Source organism: Anguilla anguilla, chromosome 5, assembly GCF_013347855.1.
Source record: "Anguilla anguilla isolate fAngAng1 chromosome 5, fAngAng1.pri, whole genome shotgun sequence".
NCBI classification, from domain to species: Eukaryota; Metazoa; Chordata; class Actinopteri; order Anguilliformes; family Anguillidae; genus Anguilla; species Anguilla anguilla.
The window spans coordinates 63,139,663-63,163,557 of record NC_049205.1 but is presented as its reverse complement, the minus strand read 5'-3'; the positions used below and the strand labels follow the sequence as shown (position 1 = coordinate 63,163,557).

Sequence of the window (23,895 nt, the reverse complement as noted above, 5' to 3'; positions counted from 1 at the left end):
TGTGCGAGGGTCCTGTCAGTGCACAACTCTCAACTTTCATTTTCCCCTCACGCACACGCGCGAGCTGTGTTGGGTACCTGGCCTGGTCCTGTTCAGCCTGAGAACACCATGAAGCCAACCGTAGCTGCCTGTGTTCTGCTCATCACACTACAACTGCGACTGACAGGTACTGTACACTGCTGTACTGTGTCCGTGTGTGTGAGAGTGTGTGTGTGTGTGTAACTGTGTGTGCCTGGGCACATGGGTGTGAGAGTGTGTGTGTATGTGTACCTGTGTGTGCCTGGGCATGTGGGTGTGTCAGTGTGTTTGTGTGTGTGTACGCGTATGTGCATGTGTGTGTGTGGGCACATGGGGGTGTGATTGTGTGTGTGAGAGTGTGGGCACGTGAATAGGTGTGTGCGTCTGTGTGTGTGTATGTGTGAGGATGCGTGCAAGGGCTCGTGTGCGCGTGTATGTGTTAGAGAGGGCGACGTAGCTCAGGAGGTAAGACCGATTGTCTGGCAGTCGGAGGGTTGCCAGTTCAAACCCCGCCCTGTGCATGTCGAAGTGTCCTTGAGCAAGACACCTAACCCCTAACTGCTCTGGGGAATGAGAGGCATCAATTGTAAAGCACTTTGGATAAAAGTGCTATATAAATGCAGTCCATTTACCATTTCCATTTAGAGATGTGGGTGTGTTTGTTGAGTGTGTCTGTATGCATGCATGTGTGTGTGTGTGGGGATGTGTGTGTGTGGGGATGTGGGTGTGTTTGTTGTGTGTGTCTGTATGCATGTGTGTCTGTATGTGTTAGAGATGTGGGTGTGTTTGTTGAGTGTGTCTGTATGCATGCATGTGTGTGTGTGTGGGGATGTGGGTGTGTTTGATGTGTGTGTCTATGTTAGAGATGTGGGTGTGTTTGTTGAGTGTGTCTGTATGCATGCATGTGTATGTGTGTGTGTGTGGGTGGGTGCTTGTGTGTGGATTGGATTGTATCTTTGGATTGGAATTGAAATGATGACTTAATGTCCTGTCATCCTTGGGCGTGGCCTTCCTCTTACCGCCAGTGTAAGCAGAGGTGGGAGCAGCAGTGTCTGACTTTTATCCCCAGTGTAAACAGAGGTGGGAGCAGCAGTGTCTGACATGCGTAGAGGGCGCGGTTGATTCCGTTCCCTGTCGGCGGCCGCGGAGGTCGGGCGATCAGGAAAGTACCGCGGTGACTCCGGCCGCTGTGATATCGTCTCCATGGCGACGGCTGCAACGTTTATCAGAACGCGCCCATCGAAAACCCGGGCTCTCCCACCGAAACCCTTTTGTCTGCGCTCCAGCAACAACAACAAGCAGCGGCTGAACTTCCTCTCGTCCGCAGCGTTCCCACCGTGCTTTCGTTAGAAGGAGCTCGCCTCCTCCTGCCATTACATTACATTTATTTGGCAGACGCTTTTATCCAAAGCGACGTACAAAAAGTGCAATTCATGGTCGTAGACAACTGCTAAACACAGGTTCAGTAAGGTACAATACTTATTTTGTACAGCTATTTCTAGCCAAGAACACAGTTTAGTTCACACAGTGAACGCTATTCGAACCTAACCTCTGCAAAGCCAACTAGGCAGAAGAATAAGCTACAGTATTAGGACAAATACAAATTACCAAAAAGGGCTGGGATGGGGCAACATGTAACAAGTGTCATGAAAGGGGGGGGGGAGGGGGGGAGATTTAGAGTGAAATATACAGCGTGGTGGTGGTTAGTCTAGGTATAGTCTGAAGAGATGAGTCTTCAGGCCACGGCGGAAGATGGGTAGTGAGGGGGAGGTTCGGAGGGGGACGGGGAGTTCATTCCACCACTGGGGAGCTAGGGCGGAGAAGCTCTGTGATCCCTTTGGGCGGGTGGGAGGGGTTACAAGGCGCCCTGCTGCTGCAGAGCGGAGCGATCGAGCAGGCACATAGAATCGAGTCAGTAAACACTAAGGTTCCCGGGAACCTTCGTGTCGTGGTGAGGTAGTGGAAGCGTAGCGTGCTAGTTGAAGAACTGGGCTTGCTAACACCGAGCTTGTGGGTTCAGACCTTCAGCAGGGCATGTGACCGTAGCAAAGTAGTCCCACCGCATGAATGGACTGCATGCGAACAGCCTCGCGTAAATGGTGGGACAGAGCTTTGAAGATGGGTGGATATGGTTTGTTGTTCTCTGAAAATACAATAGGATTTGAGAAAGAAGTGATGTTATTTTTAAGTCTCGGCAGAAGTCCAACCTGTTTTGGTTTTTTTTCGGGTGGGGGGGGGGGGGGTGGGGGTGCTGAGGGGTGAGGTGATCATTTATACTAAAAACAGTTTCGTTTCCATGATATTTTTTCTCCATCATTGGATGACTCACACACACAATCACACACACACACTCACTCACAAGGTCTTCACACACATTTACTGTGTGTGTTCTGGGTTCCTCTGTGCTCAACAATAGTTATCGCAGGCACAAGAAATGCAGGAATAAATAGTCACCCAAAGGAATAATTTCTGTATTTTGTCGAGGCCACAGTATCTGACTGCACTGCAGCTTGGGCGTCGCCGAACGGCCGTGTTTATAACGCCACTTAATTACAGGAAATCAAGCTGACCTGAGACCGGAGGAATTCCTTTCCTCCTTCCTGAAACCCGCTGTTCAGAGAACTCGGGCTAGTACCCGCCATTAGCAGGTGGTACAATGGTGTTTGTCAGCCTGTTTGATTTAGGCCCTTTTGAAAAAAAAAACAAACAAAAAAAAAAACTAAATATTTTTTTTGCACGTAACACAATCAGGGACAGGGTGGTGTTTCTGACTCGTCTTTGCTGCGGGCGTCGGTCTGAAAAACAGCGACAGAACCACCCCAGGGAATTCCCACATGGGAACACGCCTGTGACTTGACCGAGTCATTGTTCCACCAGGAGGCATCTCAAACGGCATCTGTCTCCTGTGGAACCCTGCCCCAAAACTCCGGAACGCGAACGCCCGCCTGGTTCCATTCCCTCCCGTAGAATGCGTTCTAGATAAGACGAGGAAATCACGAGGATGAAGAGTAGAAATGCAGAAATATCATAAATGATGAGATATCTGGTGGACAACAATGACAACGGTGGTAAAACTTCTAGATGGAGATTTGTTGGCCCTGTTATATGCTATAATAAAATGTTGAATATTAAATATTAAATACGTTATCCATGGCCTATATTGTCATCATGACCTCATGGCCAGAGTTTTTATAACAACTATTAATTATGAAGTTGTTCAAATTGCATCTGGAATGTAAAATTGGTATCAGTGTCTCATATATATACAGAGGTCTGTATTCAATCTAACCTCAATGTGAATTACCCTCAGCCTTGAATGATGAATTTCAGCAGGATTTCAAAATTGGGTTTTTTTTTTTTTTTGGTTTTTTTTTGAACAATCTTCTTTTCTAGCTGCCAATGTCTGTCAATCATAATGGTGGGTACAGAAAGTGACAGGCTGAAAATGGGTTACTCAGCACTGTGGAAGAATTCCACTGCAATGAATCTTTGCCTTTTGCTTGCATTGTTAATGAAATTAATTATTTTTCCCCATTGTTTGTTCATGTTCTTTACAGGATCCACTACCACACCACCACAGGATCCAGACTCGGGTAAGATCAAATGGATTTTGCTTCTGTGAGTCGAAAGGGATCATAGCTCATTCAGATTCAAATATTTTAAGAAGCCGCATTGTCTTTGGGGGAAAAAACGAAAATATATATGACACTCCAACATTGGGAGACTTCTGATTTTACTGTATGTACTGCATAACTACAGGCTTCCCTACTCTCCAAATAATTGTGCTCGTGTTCTCATTTCAACCTGGTTTTCTTTAAAAAAATGATCTACAGACAATAAATGTATAAATACATATAATAAACAGCTCACGTGCTCCCCTCTTGCAGGAGAGGTCTGTTCCCAGCTGAAACAGCTCCAGCAGCACAAAGCATTAACAGGAAAGTTGAAGATCCTGCTGGAAGCTCTGTTCGAAGCCTTCTGCAGTAAGTGGCACCGCGCTGGCGATGAGGTCACTTTCCTAATGCCTTCACACCTTCTGAAGCAGGCTCCCATGGAAACGGATTAGCTGGAGGTGTGACATCACGTGACATCACGTGCTCCACTGGTAAACAGTGTTTCTGTGGTGGCCCTGGTCTTTAGCTCACTGATGCAGCATGGGGGGGCCACAGTTCAATGCCTGGCAGACCAGTGTTGTACTTATAAGAGACTGGGCATGTCCCAATACTCGAAAAACGAATCCTCCTTTTCTCCACCAGTCTCACTGGGCATCAGCTTTTACTTATATCTGTGCATCACATCCAGGTAAGAGCGTGATACATTCACCTTACCTTGAACAGACACAGAGCATTGCATCATGACCTACAGTTATCCTACAGGCTAAGCTACTGATGGAGAGACTTTTTTATTATGTTTTTGTAGAGAATTATCATCACCACGCCCAGCCACCACACATTTCCTGGTTTAATTTCCTGGTTCTCACACAAAACAATCCCAGCATGCATTTGTCCGTCGATGCCGGTTGAACAGTGGGATGAGTGTGTCACATTAATACTGACTAATCTGACATTCCAGAGTAAGAAAACACCCCTGGCAACCACTACAGATATAGACAAAGCCAAAACTTCCCCCCTCAACCACAACACCCTACACACTGCCCCCTTCAGGCAAGAAAGAGAAAGAGAACGGATCCATTTTATAGTTATTTTAAAAACAATATAATTACATATGGTTGTCTGTGGTCCTCATTTTCCTCAACAGATAAGAACCTGGCCAAAACGTCCACCTCTACCACCTTAACGTCAACCACCTTAACGTCAACACCAGTACCAGGTGAGTGAGAGATGCGTGTTCACCTGGACTTGAGAGAAGAAAAACAAGTCCAACAGCGCAATAGATCTGTAAAGGGTGAGGAACGCTGAACGCTGCTGTGCACGCGCTGATGTTCGGTTGCGCTTTTCCCAGCTCCCCAGACTACCCCTGGCAAAAACAAAAGAGAGAATAAGGACTTCCAGAAACCCTCAAAGTCTGCCGGCGGTAAGTTTAACTGTTTGCTGTCATCTCAGTGGACAGACTCAGGACTCCAGGTTTCTCACAGCTTTATGGATCTCACCAATGTCAGCGGGAGCTTGGCTTGTGGCGCGTGGGGTGAGATAAGGCGATGGCATGACATCATGTACTCCAGAGAAGAACGCATGCTTGCCTGCATTCTCCCAAACTGACAGAGACATCGAAGGTGATGAATACAAACATTACATTACATTACATTACAGGCATTTGGCAGACGCTCTTATCCAGAGCGACGTACAATAAAGCCTATAATCATAACCAGGAACAAGTGTGTCAAAAACCCTAGGGAGAAGTATCGTTCCAAGTACAGGGAACAACCGCATAGTTCAACTTGGACCCTGTAGGTTAATCTGATGAACACTAACACAAACAAACACAGTCAACCCTTTAGAGTGTAAGATGACAAATTTACCTTTACAGTGTTCTTAACTGAATATTCTAACGCTGGTGTCACAATCAATCCTGGCTTTGAATTTCGAAACAAAAGAAAAGAAAAGGAAACATTCCAAAAAAATCTACATTTCAAAGGGTTTAGGCTGAAAAACTCAAAGTTATCTGAAAAGCGAGCAGAAACTGAACGCAGACATGTTCTTCGTTGTTTTTTTGCTCTCTACAGCTCCTGAGAATGCCTCTCCTAATGACAGCAAGCGAAAAGAGGAGCCAGAGGCATCTCCCAAGTCAGGTAATCATAATTTCATCTTATCGTTTCTAAAAATTTGACTAAATGTGGAGGGCAGGCATGTTGTGTTTATAACTGTAGTAATAAAGGTAGTCCAATGTGTCCAAACCTTCTGTCTTTCAACCATCAGAACCCCAAACATGTTCTCCGACTACAACGGTAGGGTTCAACTCAAAGTTCAGTCCGTCATAGATCTGCTTCTAACCCTTCGATCATTGAGAATAGAAATTAATATTCCCAGGGAGCGATCATTGTGACTATGCCCAGGTCTACAGCAGCACATCACCCATGAGTGATGGAATAGAGATGAGATTGTTTAAGAAGGCATCTGCTCTTGTTCACACACCTGTACAGTACCGCTTATCCATACGTGATTTATAGACCCATACTTCGGAAGATATTTGGACCATGTGAACTTAACGACATGCACAGTGCAGAGACAAACGCACAAAAATTAGATGAAAATGCAATGATGTTATAAATGTCCAACAGTTTTGATAATTACATTATTATTATTATTGTTGTTGTTGTTGTTGTAATTATTATTAATAATATTATTATTATTATTATTATTATAATCATAATTATTGTTGTTGTTGTTGTTGATGATGACGCTGATGATGATGATGATGATGATGATGATGCACCCCTCTTCTGTAGACAGGAAGTTCCTCTGGATAGTCCTGGGAGTTCTGGGCGTGCTCATGCTCGTCACCGTCCTGACTCTGAAGAGCAAGGTCCTCATCTGTACGAGAACGTACACAAACGCAGGTACGGCACCGAGGGCCTGTTTGTGCAGGGATCTTAAATCACTCCCAGAACAGCCTCCTTTTATTTACATCGGAGTGTTTTATCCACCTCAGACTGGGGAAAGCCAGCTTAGGTTCGGAAATGATACTGCATGCATGCGTGTGTGTGTGTGTGTGTGCCTGTATAATTTCTTTTTATTATGAACATTAATTTGAATGTTTCAGTTTGGACCTGTGCTGCCTTTATAGCACAGGAATCCAAGTCAGTTGCATCAGCCCGTGTGTAATCATTATCGATTTCATGTAACAGGAAAGAATTTCCCAGTAGAGGGCGCCCTCATGTCATAAACAAAGCCTCTCCACAGGTATTTCCTGTTCCCAGATCGTTGCTCTTCTGGGAACGCTGATACTTTGTAGGTTTAAAGCAAGGGTGTCAAACTGAATCCCAAGGGGGTTGTAGTGTCTGCCAATTAAGGTCTTGCATACATGGTGTGTGGGTAGATTCCTTAGCCAATCAATGACTTAAATTAACCACTGGTCCTGAGAACACCCCGAAAACTCTGCTGCCCTCCAGGACTGGAGTTAAACCCGCAGACTCTGCGGCCCTCCAGGACTGGAGTTAAACCCGCAGACAGCGCTGCCCTCCAGGACTGGAGTTAAACCCGCAGACACTGCGGCCCTCCAGGACTGGAGTTAAACCCGCAGACACTGCTGCCCTCCAGGACTGGAGTTAAACCCGCAGACGCTGCAGCCCTCCAGGACTGGAGTTAAACCCGCAGACGCTGCGGCCCTCCAGGACTGGAGTTAAACCCGCAGACGCTGCGGCCCTCCAGGACTGGAGTTTGACACCTGTGTCTTAATGGAATGGTAAAATCTCCTGGACTGTTGGTGCAAACATTGGTGTGTACTTTGATTGACAGATTTACATTCCATTTATTTCCACAGGTGTGGCAGACAACATGGAGGAAAAGTGAGTGAATCTCGCCATTCCGCTGGGTTTAAAAACAAAATGACTCTTAAAACACTTTGGGGGTCCCCTTAAGTTCGTTTTAGACACGCATTCCTGGTCATTGGTTCCCCACCCCGTATGTTGTCATGCCATTATGATGCTGTAAAATGACTGATTCCTAAAAATAAGTGATTCTTGAATGTTTCAACTAGCTCCTTTGTGATGCTATAATACAACCGATTCTTAAAGCAAGCGATTATTGAATGTTCTGTGTAATTCCAAGATGTCTAAATGCTTATTCCTCTTAAAGGTACCAGGCACAGACAGGAGTCAGTCAATGCCCGTAACAGCAGTGTCAAACCACTAGTACTAGGCCTCTGAACCCTGATGCAACTGAAAGGGCTTTTTGTCTCACAGAATGTGACATTCCACATATAGTCTCAGAGGGTAAGAATAGATATTCCACATATAGTCTCAGAGAGTAAGAATAGATATTCCACATATAGTCTCAGAGAGTAAGAATAGATATTCCACATATAGTCTCAGAGAGTAAGAATAGATATTCCACATATAGTCTCAGAGAGTAAGAATAGATATTCCACATATAGTCTCAGAGAGTAAGAATAGATATTCCACATATAGTCTCAGAGGGTAAGAATAGATATTTGCACATATAGTCTCAGAGAGTAAGAATAGATATTTGCACATATAGTTTCAGAGAATATGAATAGATATTTCCACATATAGTCTCAGAGGGTAAGAATAGATATTTGCACATATAGTCTCAGAGAATATGAACAGGTATTCCTCGTGTAGTCTTAGAGAATATGAACAGCTATTTGTACATATAGTTTCAGAGAATATGAATAGATATTCCTCGTGTAGTCTTAGAGAATATGAACAGCTATTTGCACGTATAGTTTCAGAGAATATGAATAGATATTCCACATATAGTGTCAGAGAATATGAATAGATATTCCACATCACATACAGTTTCACAGATCTGAGAATGTGAGGTTTAGAAATTGTGCTGCTTCATAATGTGGCCAAGAGCAAGTTTTTGGTACTTTCCTATATGTGCTTACCAACATTAAAAAATTTTTTTTAATTTAATTTCTCCATTCAGGATGTACAGTGCAAATGATGACATCGTTCTTCTGGGCGTGACACCAGGAGCTGAAGGGGAAGATGATTGGTGCTTTTCCCCTAAAGGTAAACCCTAAGTGGGCTTGGGAGAATACTGGGTTGCTGTTGCTCCCCAAAGGTTTCAAACAGTCTTAAATATTGTTTTACACCTGAGGTAAAATGGCTTTACAAAAAGCACTTCTCTAGTGGATCGCTCTGTTTGGGTGTTCAGTGCTTCAAAATGTATTGGACGGAGTGTAGCACAGTGGGTAAGGAACTGGGCTTGTAAACGAAAGGTCGCAGGTTCGGTTCCCGGGTAGGACACTGCCGTTGTACCCTTGAGCAAGGTACTTAACCTGCATTGCTTCAGTATATATCCAGCTGTATAAATGGATACAATGTAAAATGCTATGTAAAAGTTGTGTAAGTCGCTCTGGATAAGAGCATCTGCTAAATGCCTGTAATGTAATGTCTTGACTGTGTCCCCCATCTCCCCCCACCCCCCCCCCTTCCTCCCCTTAAATCTATATTCCATACCAGGTTCTCCAGGATATGAAGATATCTCACCTAGATCGACATGTTAATTTAGCAAAGTCTGGGATTATTTAACATTTGCATTATTATTATAATTATCATCATTATTATTGTTTATAATGCTCCCTGTCAGATCTATAACGCTTATAGTGATTCCGTTTAAAGAGGAGAACTGTGTAGGAGAGTCTGCACAAGGCAAAGAAACAGCACAGGCCTTGATGACTCGTACTCTTTTTGAAGAAAGAAAGAAAAAAGAAAGACCGAAAGAAAGAAAGGCAGCATCCAAAGCACAGTTTGGAAATGTTAGTGAAGAACTTTGTGTCAGTAGGCACTGAAATCTGGATTTATGAGGCGAAACAATGAAGGCTTCTGCTTCTCACTCCAAGATGCTGGAGTGGAGTTGTTCTTAAGATGCACACTGACCCTCCTAAACCCTACCTCCACCACTGTGACCCAGTATCGGAGCATGATGAAGATGATCCATGGATGTCAAGGAGATGACTCTTATTCACGTTGCTGATGTGGCCAAAATGGGGTGACAGTGTTTAAGTCCTGTGGAACATCAGAAATCTCAAACTCCAGTCCCTGGAGGGCCGCAGTGTCTGCAGATTTTTGTGCTTTTTTCTCTCAATGACCAGCCAATTTAGGTCTTGGAAAAAAGTCTTCTTTTAAAAAAAAAAAAAAAATTCCACCTGTAGATGGCGACTATCGAAAGCATCTTGGTCAAGAGACAACACGGAGGATTCTCAAGTGTGTATACTTGTATGTAGAGGCCTGAGGTTATGCACAGCTGTGACAGGCCAATGATATTTTTCTTACAAAATGGCTGACATTGATTATATATAGCATGTGCACCTTTTATACAGCTGGGATATCTACTGGAAAAATCACACTAAGGGTCAGTTGCTTAACTATATGCTGCAGTGGCCTACCTGTGATTCAAACCTGCAACACCTTGGTTTCAAACCCAGCTGAAATGTGAAATGCAGTCCATGGAATTTGTCAGTTAAACTGTGATTTCTGAACCTGCCCAGCTTGTATTTGAGGAGGAATAAAAATTGCACTTATTTGTTTGTTAAAGTTATCAATATTGTTTTGCTTGACTCAGGGTTGCACAGCGAGGGGGTGATTCATTTTGGGATGTAATGCCAAATTCTGCTGTAATTCATTTTTATTTCGCTCAGTCATTTATTTCACCTGAAATGGCATCCATGAAAGACCATAAAAGCAAGTACAGACACTAGAGTAGAAAAGAATAAAGTTTAAACATGATACAAATTCAACACAGTTTCACAAACACCCCACGCAAAAGCACACTGCCCATCTGCCCGCACGCAGGACAGCGTCCGAAGAACTGCGGTTGGAATGTCACACGCGTACCGCTGGTCAAAGTGTCTTTCCGTGGTCCGATATAGTAGCGAACCAGAACGAATATGTGTGTATAAAAATACACCCAGAGAGATCGGCCAAATCTAAAACCGGCTATCAGCTTGGGGGGGGGGGGGGGGGGGGGGGCGAGGGGGGGGCATTGAAGGGTACTGCAGTACCTTCTCTTCAGGGCCACTGCACCCAGGTATCCAGTTTCAGACATGGTGGCCTGCCAAATATGCTTTGCATCTGCTTGATAGATATTTTATTATCAGCACTTACCCTCTCCGTGCTTGCAGCTGGCAGATGCTTGCCAATCAATGCATTGAGTTTCCAGGTACAGAGCTTACATGATTAAGGGTTATGTCGGGATAATTGCTTTGATCGAGGAGGCTGATTGCAAACCGGAAATTAATGTGATTATTCATAGAGCTGCTGCATGAAATCTTAACCCATATAACGTGTCTGCTCGGATCGCTGGCAGAGGGGTCCTCTTTTTGGGTTATGATGCTCTCTCATTTTCCCCCTTGCTCTAGAATTCTTAGAAAAAAATTTTTTTTTTAAATAACAGGATTTGTGGAATCAAGGGCGATGCTTTAAAAAAAAAATAATAATAATAATAATACAGTCTGTTGATTTATGGCTAATCCAGGGTGAGGCTCTGTCCTCATAAGCACCAAGTGGAATTTTTTCCTCTGTGTTTATTGATGCTGCTTACATGTGAGGACTGGGCTGCAGAATAAGCCTTCTATGCAGTGTGAAGTCAGAGTGTAAAGTCAGAGTGTAAAGTCAGAGTGTAAAGTCAGAGTGTAAAGTCAGAGTTGGGAGTTATTCTTTGCGGCTGGTCTGATATTCCGTACAGGATTATCGATAAAGTCAGGCTCTGTAACACCGCCTCTCGGTTTTCTCCCGCTTCTGCTGCACACAAGCTCCCGCGTAACCAGCCTTCCCTGGACCAACGCCAGAGTGGAGCTGGGTGCATGAAAGGTCAGAAACAGGTAGAAAATTTAAATAAACATGGCAGCTGATTTTCTGGGCCTACTCTGAGCATGGTGAAATATACAGTAGCTCAGTAGTTTGTCAGCCCAAATTTTCTGTCTAGATTTCTTGCCTTTTATGTTTTTCTTTTCTTTCATATATACTGTCTTCCTTTCCTTCCTTAACCTCTTACCTGGCTTTTAGATGCATGTATTTAATTGGCTGAACTGCCACTCTACTTCTGACAGAAACCAGAAACCAGAAAGAGAGGTATGAGGTGAAGTGCCGACAGGTGCAGATTCTACCCAGATAAACAGGTGTGTCTAAAGTGGCTTGGTTCAGCGTTAATGTTCACCACTAGGGGTTCGGAAACTGGTGTGTGCGTGCGTTTGTCCGTGTGTGTGTGCGTGCGTGTGTGTGTGTGAGCGTGTGTGTGTGAGAGTGTGAGTGTGATCGTGCGTGCGTGTGTGTGTGCGTGCATGCGTGCGTGTGTGTGTGTGAGCGTGTGAGTGTGAGCGTGCGTGCGTGTGTGTGTAAGCATGCGTGTGCTTGTGTGTGTGTGAGTCTGAGCGTGCGTGCATGTGTGTGTGTGTGTGTGTGTGTGGGCATGTGTGTGTGTGTGTGTGTGAGCGTGGGTGTGTGAGCGTGGGTGTGGGTGTGTGCGTGAGCGTGGGTGTGTGAGCGTGGGTGTGTGTGTGTGCGTTTGCGCGTGTGTGTGTGTGTGTGTGTGTGTGTGTGTGAGCATGAGCTGGTGCTGTGGTTGCTGGGGAGACGGCTGAGCTGTGTGGATGTGCTGCTCGGGCCTTGGCTTCGCTCTGGGCCCTGAGCCGGTAACACAAGCCTGTGTTTATCTCCACTCCTCTCTCTCTGAAGAGGCTGATAGGGGCTTCAGCAGCTGCCACAGTCAGAGATCCTGCTGTGCCCTGCCTGCTCGCTTGCTCTCTCTCTCTCTCTCTTTCTCTCTCTCTCTGTCTATCCATCTCTCTCTCTCTCTCTCTCTCTCTCTCTCTCTGTCACTTTGTCTATCTCTTGCCGTCTCCCTCTTTCCATCTCCCTCCCTCTGTCCTTTCCTCTCTCTCCATCTCTCTCTCACGCACACACACATGTCACATTCACATACCCTTATGCTGTAGGTCTCTCAGTTCACATACAATCAAACTCACATTCGCAAATCCACGCACTCCTATACACACACACACGCACACATGCACACATAGACACACATACATGGCTCTCACACAAGCTCATGCTGACATACTCACATAAACATGCTCGGTTCATTATTAGTCATTCAATATTAGCGCTGTTTTTATGAGTCATTGTTTGGCACAGAGTAAATGCTATGAATGCTCTGATTTATGAATTATGATTTATGTAGTGTTGCCTTCAAAGAACATCATACCACTCTGCATTCAGTGTACTATGATGCAGTTACTTTTAAGATAATTGCTGGACATAGTGTTTTCACAAGGTTTTTATTTTTTAGTTTTCACCTAAAATAATGCCTGTTGTCTGATTTCACGTTCTAAAACCAGTTCCTGCTTTTTCCACATTTTTCCCTGCGTGGTACTTTAATAGATATAAAAATGTTGACACACAAGTCTGTTCTGTTAAAAATACTTTAATGTGTTATTATATAAGGTAATGGTTGTTCTCTGAAAATATTAAAAATCAGGAAACGTGCTTTTATTTCTCATGCAATGTGTTAATCAGTATAGGCAGTAAGAGCCATCTGATTGGACCATGTCTCATATGAGGTTTTGAAGTACCACAAAAAAAAAATATTCTGAGAATCCCACAGCAGGTGGCTTTGAATATTTAATGTCCAGGGTGCTGCTAGACTAAGTGCAATTTAACCACTGCACACATTACACCTGAATTCTGAGTGACACGTGCAAGAAAAAATGCTACATTTTTCATAAACATGCCGACATTAAACCCTTATAAAAGAGAGTCATGTTCGAAACCAAAGGGGCCATACGCAGAGAAAAAAAAAAAAGTCAATCTTTTTAACCATCAGCAAAAGCAAAACCCTTTTGAATTCCATTTTTAATTTTTTTTTTTTTTTTTTTTTACCAGCACCTCTTTAGATTTTGGTGAGGATGTGCGTCATTAATTGAGGCCTTTGGCCTTTAAAGAGACAGATGTCAGTCATGTATTTAACACGGATGACTGTGGAATGACAGCACTCTGTCACACCTCTCTGGCACTAAAGACTATGACATAGATATGGAAAAGTGTGGGAAATAAATGCTTTTTCTGGAGTCAGGCTTCACCACCCAAGATGTAATTACCCAAGGTCAGTGTGTAGGAAGGATAAAGTGCTCCAAGTGCATTTTGGGAAGGCGTACCACATGTTCTGCCTGTGACCTGTGGGATGAAAGTAGTCGTCAGAACCCAGGAAATCTGGTTTTACGCAAGGCACAGTAAACCATATTGAGAGGTTATATTGTCTGCTGTAAATATGTGTGTGCTAGCAAAGCAAGGACAGTAGGCAGACAGCCATAAACCTTCTCAAGGGAGTGTAGAGCTTAAGCACAGCAGGTCAAAGGTCAAAATAGAGTGCCTGCAATTGGTCATTCGCTCAGAAGAAAATTCGAAACAAGTTTAGAAAAATCGACAGCTTTGTTGTTTAAAAGAAATATTTGCAGACTTGCCAAGTGTGGCTGTTAGAGCACTGTGCCTTCCGCCAGGCCTGTAATTACACAATCATTTCTCCAGTGTAACCAATTTCATCATCATGATTCAGTTATACCTCCAAAAATGATAAAAAATTATGATATTGTGCTTGATACCGGGTGTACATTACTGAACAAGCTTTCAGGTTCTTATATTTCCAAGGCGCAAATGCCATTTACTGACAAATGGCTGGGGGGAAAAGATACTGTAACCTTCGAGGTTGTGTTTCCTCTAGTTGTGTTTCCATAAATAATCTCGCGCGGTTGGCTCGCTGTTTCTGCCCGCACGTGCGCACGCATTAGCAGTTCCTCGCACAGCCACAGACGGAGATCTCGTGAGTTCGGAGGTCCAGCGTTGGCTCATTTGTCACGCGAACCTTTGGGGGAATGTAGCACTGTAAAATGCCGGAGTTCTTTTGGATAGTTTTTCTCAATGTATCCTCGCAGCTGGGCTCAGCTGGGGCTTGTTATGATCCGTACCGTCCTAGAATACTGCGCTATTTTACAGCTATGGCTGTAACACAGTTGCATTTGATTCAAGTGTTTGCGCACGCAAGTAGTTGCATTTTAATTACAATGTGCGTTACTTACACTGCGAGCTTCTTTTTGTTTTCAAACAATTATTCTGTATAGCTGGGCTGTATCGTGTGTGGGCATCAGATTTATAAGTGGGAAAAGACCCTATGAAAAAAAACAACTATTCAACTGAAGTTAAAATAGTAGTTATTATGCCTCATGTAACGCCATATTCTATATTTCTTCCTACCCCGTGTTTCTGTATAATGCACTGCTTCGTGTTACTGTGGCGCTGCTGTCAGGCCGCGAGCTGCGGAGTGTTGCAGCGTCAGCTCTTGTCCGCGGATACGCGGACTCGCGGAGATGCTGCTACTAGAGCACTGAAGCTGGCACGTGGTCGTGTTGTCCCACGGCCCCATGTGACCAGCGATGGTAGAAGAGAACATACCTCTCTAGCTCTGCTTTGGTCAGGTGGTTGGAAAGTTGTTTGGCGGTTTGCTCCGGTTTAAATAACTCGTTGAGGAGTCGGATTACGAACTGTGTAATGGGAAGAGGTTGGAACGTTTCGTTACGGCGAAATGAAAGGTTAAATGATGGGGAATGGGCGCCATGAACAGGCGAATGTAGCAGGATTGATTTAGCAAGCAACTCCAGGCCGGATCTGCGCCAACTCTGGCCCGAAGTCAGCCAAAAATTGGCACAGATGTGCCCTGGAGTCGTTTGCTATCCGGGATAATCACAAACACATGATTGAAAGAAAAATATATCTTTCCCATTTGTGCAAAAGATATTTTTTAAAATAGGACTACTTGATTTTTCTTCAGAAATATTAAGCGTGTATAATGTGGAGGGGACTGTATCATATTAAATCCTGTTGTTTCCTGAGAACATTGCCAAAGCAAAACTCTTAAAACTGCAATCCTTCATGAATGCTGACGCTCAGCACAAACTAAATCTATGAAGCCGCAAACATTTGGCAAATTGGCGCAGCAGCAGCAACACGGCCGTTCCGCAGCCATTTTGCAACCATTCTTTTCTGCAGCAGATTAGCTGCTGCACCCCACCGTCGCTCCCCCTTTTGCGAAACGCTGGTGGGCCGAGGGTCGCCCCAGAGCGAGGGGGGAGGGGGGGGGTGGGTTCGGGGAGGTGATCGCTGTCCGGGCAGGGTTCCATAGGTAAGCTGACTATGGAAAGGGGCACGGTGTGAAGATATTTGGTGAGGATCACATGACAGGGGGGTGTGGGGGTGTGTGTGTGTGTGTGTGTGTGTGTGTGTGTGTGTGGAGCGCTGTGTGCATGTAGGTGTGGCCCATTCCAGGCGTGTTCCCGTTTATCCCCGTTAAGCCTCTGGGGCAGAGGAGGGAATGCCAAGCCGTCGTTACAGAGAATCAAACACCCGTCCACATTGGCAGGATAGCCGGCCTAAGGACCACGCCACACGCCTCGCCAGTTTAGAGGAATATTAATATTAAATATGACACATTTTTTTTGTAGTCCTGGCACTCCCCGCACATTTAGATCACTTGGTGGTGGCTCGCCGTGTTCCGGGCGTCTTGGGCGCACGCATTTTCTGATTGGTACACCAAAAAAAACCGGAGGTTCCATCCTGGTTTGTGATCACATTCTTCTGGTCCACCCGCAGATTTCATCGGTGCACCCAGGATTGCAACTCTGGCGCCACTAATGATGTAGAGCAGGGCTGTGTTCCTGGGGATCTACTGTCCAGTACATTTTAACTCATTACATTGCATTACATTACATTACATTTATTTTGCAGATGCTTTTATCCAAAGCAACGTACAGTAAGTCCATACATATGGTCCTTGGAACAACTAGAAGACACAGGTCCGACAAGGTATAATACTCATTTTCCACAGTTATTCATAGCCATGAACACAGTCCAGTTCACACAGTGAACACTACTCTGACCTAACTCCAACCCCAACAAAGCACACCTCATTCAACAGCTAGAGATCTCGTCAAGCTGCAAATCAGTAGAGTCAGATGAGGTATGATAGGATTGGAATGAAAACCTGCCGGACAGTAGATCCCCAGGAACAGGGCTGGGCAGCCATTTACAGTATGTGGACACACTGAAGAAACCGAAGATAGAAACCACTGTTACTCCATCAAATGTGAACACAATGGGCCTAAGATAAGGAGAGGATAGAGAGGGGTCAAATGGACCTTTAAACAGTGTCAGCCATTTCCCCCCTGCTCCTTAGCGCATAAAACTGCACAGCTGCTATTGTAACTCATGCTCTGGTTTATCATTCACCAGCATTGACTGAGTTTCCGGCTTTCCAAGGTCCCCTGAGTTGACCTCAATTTCAGAATGGCTGGCCAGTGACCTGTATACTTTTCACGCGTCACCATGGCAACAGATGGTGGGGGTTCTGATGTCTTTGTGAGTCCATCAATGACATGGTTCCCCCTCATCAGTCAAAGTCACAGGTATTTCTTCTTCAGGTGAGTTTTATGATTCAGCAATTTTTCCCAAAACTGTTCTGCACTTTTCCGCTCCACTTTTCATGCACTTATGTTTCCAGCAGTACACACGCAATATTTCCAGTGAGCTAAAATGGAGAGAGGTCAGGTGACACGGTGAAGGTAGCCAATTCCTTTACCTGCCCTGTCCCACACCTACCTGCTGACTGGAGAAAGTGATAAACTGCATTACTACTGTCCATCTGCCCTTGATAAACGCTAAAGTTCCAGTTTATTTGGTGTGCGATTCTGTCTCATAAATGTATTAAATCTCCCGGAAGCAGATGGACAATCGGGCCCCCTGGAAAAGTAGATTGTTCTTTGTTACTTTTTTTTTTCTTCCCCTTCATCATAAAAATAAATAAGGATGTGAATGCACTGTCAGCTGTTACTGGAGCCAGGTTGCCATTAGCAACAATAATATCAGTTTCCTCAGCATGTCAGTCTTACTCCTGTCGCTGGTCAACTGACCAGACCGGTTCCAGGGAGGAGATTCAATGACTTTCTGGATACCGTGTGATACAGCATGTTATGTAATTAACCAAGGCACTAACAAAAGTGTTCATCCTTAGACGTTAGTTTCTTATCTGTTAGGTTAGTATTATTATTTATCTAATGGATGCTTATTTGTCAGTAGTCTTTGGAAACATTAGGGAGATAGGTTTTTGAGAGGTTTTTCAGTCACTGTTATGAAATGTCGACATCAATGCATAGCCAGTCTCACAAAACTATAACAACTTTTAGCTGTGTATACAAATATTCCCGCACGCAGGACCTGTAATGTTTAAGAGTACAGACGTAAACAGGCAACGACGTAAACATAACTGGATCGACAGAATGTCCGTTGCTCCTGTTTACAGGCACAGTGCATTGGGCCGAAAGGTTGCAATCATAAACAGATGTAGATACGCAGCTATTAATAGCGGCACCTCTCTCTCAAAATACACAGGATGTCCAGCTATTGAAACCCTGCCTGGGGCCTGTCCTCTACTGGAGTAACTGTTTACCGTCTACCGCTTTTAAATTCCCACTGCATTGTGTTGCTCTGAATGAAATTAATTAAAATGGAGGTTTGATTAATTGCTTAATTTCCTTTTTCCAGGTTTGCCGGGCACCTCATTCAGAGACTGAAAATGAAATTAATCAATGAATCATATGGAAGTATATATATATATATATATATATATATCTGTCTACATGCAGTAAATTTAAAAACTGAGCTCCATACTCTTCTTTTCACCACTCTGAGAGAGATGAAATTCTATGCCACAATTTCAGCTCCAGTTCCACAACTCAAATAGATCAATATCTTCAGTTTGATTTAAAATTTACTTTCTTCTGTAACTTTCAATTTTCTGATAAACCAAATTGATATCAATGGAACCAATTCAACATCCTCAAATAATAACAATAAAAGACTTACACTACAAGTGCAATGCAAAATGCAGTAGAATATGCCTGGCTGGGAGTGTACAGTAATTTTTATAAACACGTGTTATAAAAATCCTGGTGACCGAGAAAAACAGACCCAAGCACAGAGGAGGAAATACACTTCTCAGTCAAGTTCAGATAAACTTGACCAGTAGACCTTTGCAGGTTCAACCTACATTACCTTCTGTGTGGTCGGTAAGAAAATGCAGTTCCATCAAAACCATTTGCCGTTTCGCCACTACAGAATGAACGCTTGACTTCAGAACTCAAGCAAGTTTCAGTGATCCAGCCGTACAACAGACTCGTGGTGTAGCCCGGTGACCACGACTAATCCTGGTGGTAACAACCACATTCTTCCTTCTAGCAGTTGCGGGCAATTGAACTGGCAACTACGGGGAGGAATTTGAAGTTCTTTGTGGCGATGTGGGTTTTTTGTGGCATGATATGCCCGTGCCAGCAATCCGAAGTGGATTGGGACTGTATGGGTAAACTGTGGAGGGGGATCAGGAGAAGAGTTGGCACAGGAGTAATCTGGGGAGTTTGGTGGGATCTAGCCGGGAGGGAAGTACCTGCGGTTTTCGTAAATTAGTTCTATACTCGGGCCCAGTTACTGTGCGCAGAAATATAATCTAGTTAGATGTGTTGTTTCCATGGTCTGCGCTTCTCCAGCTTCCTTCTGTGGCTTTAATTCGGGGGAAATCCGCAATCCTCCAAAAATACTTCTGTCTCCATCCAGAGGGAAATTAGATACGACGATATCCCTCAACGAATAATAATGTGGCATTCTCCAAATGCGTACATAGGCTATTTATGCATGTGTGTGTGAGAGTTTATCCGGGCCTACGGATGATTGCGTGGATCTGTATATGTATACCTGCAAGAGCACTGTGGTAGGAGTTCACGCGTTGTAAAATAAAAATAAAAATAGACAGTTGTCGTGAAGATCGACCTTCGACGTGCCAAGGCCCCGACTATAGTGTGTCATTCATATGTTAACTTCGTCAACTGAACAATGTTGAGGGGAAACTACAAAGCAAATCGTGCCGATTTGAGGTGAGATGGTTACAGCTTGGCGCAGCGAGTGGGTATTTCACAATCGGCTGCAGCCAATCGCGGAGCTGGAATCCGATCGCTGCAGACCGCCGGTGAATGCCGGGGAAACCAGTTTATTCCCCAGAACGCGAACTGTGCTCTGATTGGTCGACGCGCTGCGCTCAGCTGGGATGGAGGGTATAAAGTTTCAGGGCCGAGAGGCAGGGGGTTTTACTCGAGAGCGGTTATGAGCGAATGGGAGTGAATGAAGTGCATGAGTGAATGTATTTAACAGAAACGTTATTAAAGTTAACGTATTTTAAGATATAAATCTTTATTCCTAAAGGTAAGCACGGCTTTGTTTCGAATTGTTTCTTTGGAATAGCTGGGTCTGTATGATTGCTAACAGTAGCTATCTAGCAAACTGCCGATAACTCGCAGCTTATAGCTGACAAACTAAGCTAGTGGTAGCCTGTCGTCTCTTTCCATCGTTTTGCAAGTTGTTTGTGCCTGATTGTAATTAAGCTATCGTAAAATTTAGCCGGTAGGCTAACAATGACTGCTTTAAATAAAAAAACATTTCGCTCCAGAGTTTGCATGCTAGATAGCGTTCGCTTATTTTGAGCTGACGTTAGAACAGATGGACTGTTTGCTAGATAATACCTGGATGTAACATTTTTCGCTTTTTTTTTTTGCAACAGAATTATTTGAAAATCCACAATGGTTGCAACTAGCACGCTGAAGAACAAAAACACCGAATGCATTTCGGAACGTTTAGACCGCAGATACGACCAGGCTTTCCTTGATGACGGTGAGTTTTGATGTTAACTTTTACGAAATTCGACCAAACCGATTTGTCCTTGACTTCACCCTGCGATTTTATACCCTGCGATTTTATACCCACCTATCTACAAGTGTAGAATATGGGCTTTGAGATGAGGGGGCTGCGCGTGATGCCATAACCGAGTTTAGCTAACTTTGAAATACTGGGTTTACTGCCGTGCGTGAGTGCAGAATCACTGCAGTAATAAATGCACACTAAGTTTCAATTGACGGAGTATAGAGATGTCCGTGTGACACGGAGATCACCTACAATATATATATTCTACCGATGAATATGTATTGGGCATTTGATATTCTGAAACCGTGCATTTTGAGGTTGGTTTATGTTAGTTGGTTTAAAATATTGCATATGCTAATGTTTCATTGAACGGTGTTCTGAATAAACGTCTATCATAATGTTGCATGGTTGAGGTAATGGTGCAACTGTGCATTACCTCTAGCATACCTAAAAACCTGAATGTAAGAAATGCTTACGTTAAGTTTGCATGCAGCTCTAAGTGACCTACCTGGTACTTGTTTTTTCAGCAGAACTCCATTGGGCAGGGCTGCCCAACCCTGTTCCCTGCAGACCTACTGTCCTGTCGGTATTCACTCCAACCCCTAACAAAGCACACCTCATTCAACCGCTAGAGATCTCGCTGAGCTGCTAATTAGTAGTCAGGTGTGCTACATTAGCGTGGAAATGAAAACCTACAGGGTGGCAGATCTGCAGGAACAGGGTTGGGCCCTCCCTGGCTTGTAGGGTTTCCTGATTCAAACTGGGTGGTTTTATTTTTTTTTTGGGGGGGGGGGGGTATTGTGAAGTTGGATTAACTTGCATATGAGAGAGAGTACTGACCTTTTTGGGGATGGGGGGGGGGGGGGGGGGGGGGGTGTTATGAGGTGCTGCCAGACCAGCTAGTGCCTGTGCCACATCATAAAGCCCTGAATATGAACCAGCTCTGCCAGGGGTGTCCAGTCTGAACCAGAAAAGGCTGGTGTGGGTGCAGGTTTTTTTTTTTTTTTTTTTTCCTTAAATCGAGACACATGATTGACACCTGATGTCCACGATCAGGTGTTGCAGTGCTGGGCTAAGGCAAAAAAAAAAAAAAAAAACTGCGCCCACATCAGCTCTTTTTGGATAAGACTGGACACCCCTGAACTATGCCAACCTTTGACTATGGCACAAATGCATACTGAGACTCTCCCAACGAAGTGACATTTTAAAAAGCCTGGATGGCATAGTGAGGGGTGGGGGGGGGGGGGCTTCAGTCTGTGGCAGAGCTGCTGTCCCATACTGGAATGCGGGGCCCTCCTTTGGCAGGAGGCCTGCTTGTCCCGCTCAGCAGACTGTTTGCCCCGTTGGTTTGTGATTGCTGAACTGGACAAAACCAGTTTTTGAAGTTAGGGGGTGGGGGCGTATTCAAAGTTAAGGCTGAATGTTAAATGTTGGTTGTATCTGAGTCTAACCCCCCCCCCTCTCTCTCTCTCTCTCTCTCTCCCCCCCTCTCTCTCAGAACTGGACTACTGGGACCACGTGCTCGTAGAGCCCAACCTGTGCGGAGAGGTACTGGAGGACCCCGTCTGCCGCCGGCTGGCCAAGATGCTGGAGAGCTGCCTGTCCCAGGCCAAGAAGACCAAGCTGCACTGCTCGGAGGTGCTGGTCCCGGAGAGGCTGACCCGCAGGATCGCGCGGGACGTCCTGCGGCTGGCGCGGGACGAGCCCTGCGGCCTGCGGGGGTGCGTGCTGCACGTGCTCCTGGAGGCGGAGGGCGGGTGCAAGCGGCTGGAGCGCGTGGCCTGCGACCCCAGCGTGGTGCCCACCTTCGAGCTGACGCTGGTCTTCAAGCAGGACGGCAGCGCCTGGCCCAGCCTGCGCGACTTCCTGCTCACCGGGGCCTGCTTCGCCCCCCGCTTCCGCCCCGCCCTCAAGCTGGGCCCCGGCTTCCGCCTGGTCAAGAGGAAGCTGTACTCTTCCTCGGCTGGCACCGTGGTGGAGTACTGAAGACCCCCCCCCCGCCCTGGCGTCGCCCGCTGCTCCTCGCCCCGTTCGCTGTTAAATCGGGGAAACGCTGAATTTTGGTGCTTCGTTGGGTCGGCGTTCTAGCCCGTCCTCGGCTCAGAGAGAGTTTATAAAAAGCTCTTTTTGCGTGTGCTTACCCATGATCCTCTCTGCGTCTGGCTGGGACATTCAGTGTGAAAATTCAGCGTTTCCTGATTAACTACGGGGGGTGATCAGATCATGAATCATAACCTTGATCCTTCTGCAGAACCTCTGAATGTAAATGTCTCTGTTCAGCCATGTGGCACATTTTCTTTTTTTTTTGTGTGTGTAACACCCCCTGGTTTCAGAGTTTTTGTACTTGTACTTAAGCTGTCTGTTAAGTGCAGGATTTAGCCTACCTCATGGGACAGTCAGCAGAATGGAGGGGAGTCTGATTTAAGGTGGGGGGTGGGGGGAGGGGGCATCTGAATGAGCAGTAGTTTGTTACTAAGCAGGAATGCTGATGGAATCTCTGTTGGTTATTTCCTGCATAGAAGCTTTAGTATCTGGGTAGATTAGGGAGGCAGGGTTGGGGGATAAGTCACAGGCAGTTTGATTGGTCGCTTACTGGGAGACTCGATGGCCACAGATATGAAATTAAATGGAAGCAGTTTTCTGAGTCGATCCAAATGTTTGCACTTTATTTTATACTGAAATGGTTATCGCATACAGCAGTCTACACTCACTGTAACTGAACAGGTGTATTGTAGCTGTCCTTTTTAGAAAAAAAAAAAACTGTCACGCTAAATCCTTGTAAGGAGTTTGGATTTACTTATGAATTTTTTTTTTTTTGCCTTGTCCGCTTGTCAAACCGCAGACTCGTTTTGGAAACCCGTCTGCTGCCGTCTGTAGAACTGGGCGAGCCTCTGCTTTCGCTGTGCCGTACTGTATAGAAAATGCGCCTGTGTGGCTGACCTATCAAATGTCAAGACTCTGCTTGCTTCCCTGGTGGCACGGGATCTTTGAGGTACTGAAATAAAATCCCCATATCCTCGCCCCCCAAGACTAAGCCCTTAGCATGTTGAGCTCTGGGGAAGAAAGGAAAAAAAGAAAAGTTTGGATGCTGGCCACCTGATTGGTTAGTTTGCACTTGCACCTTATTGGTCAGATTTCATTGCACTATGGGAATTGTACGTGGGTTCATTTGCTTTTTGTGGTCTTCGTACGCTGACTGTTCTTCTGTTGCAATGTCTCTCCAGGGTTTTTTTTTTTCTGTTACACTGCTGTTCATGGCTATTTTTTTCTTTCTTTTTTTACTGATTTCCTGTTAAAGGAAGTGGAAATTCTTGTCTTTTTGACAATAAATATTTTTTAAACCGTGACCGAGTCTCATGTGTTTTTGATTTAACATTGATTTTTATTTTGCCTAGTCCAACAGTCTAAATGACATGCTTTGCAGTTGTGAAGAACTCTACCCT

The 23,895-nt window shown here is 44.9% G+C and overlaps 2 protein-coding genes and 1 long non-coding RNA gene across 6 annotated transcripts; all 3 read left to right on the top strand.

Annotated features, from left to right (window-relative positions):
* Positions 1–12: 12 nt before the first annotated feature.
* LOC118228116 lies at positions 13–7,103 on the top strand. 4 transcript variants are annotated; one of them, XM_035419415.1, is made up of 7 exons: positions 13–166; positions 3,576–3,611; positions 3,906–4,001; positions 4,777–4,846; positions 4,976–5,052; positions 5,702–5,767; positions 6,425–7,103. In XM_035419415.1, the coding sequence occupies exons 1-7, from the start codon at positions 109–111 to the stop codon at positions 6,715–6,717; spliced, it is 696 nt and encodes a 231-aa protein (XP_035275306.1). In that variant the 5' UTR covers positions 13–108; the 3' UTR covers positions 6,718–7,103. The 4 variants fall into 4 exon arrangements, with proteins under 4 accessions (XP_035275306.1, XP_035275308.1, XP_035275307.1 ...); XM_035419417.1 differs by lacking the exon at positions 4,976–5,052 and adding an exon at positions 5,095–5,102 and having other exon boundaries at positions 14–166; positions 4,777–4,843; XM_035419416.1 differs by having other exon boundaries at positions 14–166; positions 4,777–4,848; positions 4,981–5,052.
* A 178-nt stretch (positions 7,104–7,281) lies between these two features.
* LOC118228074 lies at positions 7,282–10,205 on the top strand. The gene is made up of 3 exons (XR_004765404.1): positions 7,282–7,483; positions 8,589–8,674; positions 9,128–10,205. It is a non-coding gene; the product is annotated as an uncharacterized LOC118228074 (long non-coding RNA).
* Positions 10,206–19,813: 9,608 nt separating this feature from the next.
* On the top strand, positions 19,814–23,799 carry LOC118227066 (DNA damage-inducible transcript 4-like protein). Its single transcript, XM_035417179.1, has 3 exons — positions 19,814–19,957; positions 20,313–20,422; positions 21,951–23,799. The coding sequence occupies exons 2-3, from the start codon at positions 20,332–20,334 to the stop codon at positions 22,436–22,438; spliced, it is 579 nt and encodes a 192-aa protein (XP_035273070.1). The 5' UTR covers positions 19,814–19,957; positions 20,313–20,331; the 3' UTR covers positions 22,439–23,799.
* Positions 23,800–23,895: the final 96 nt, after the last annotated feature.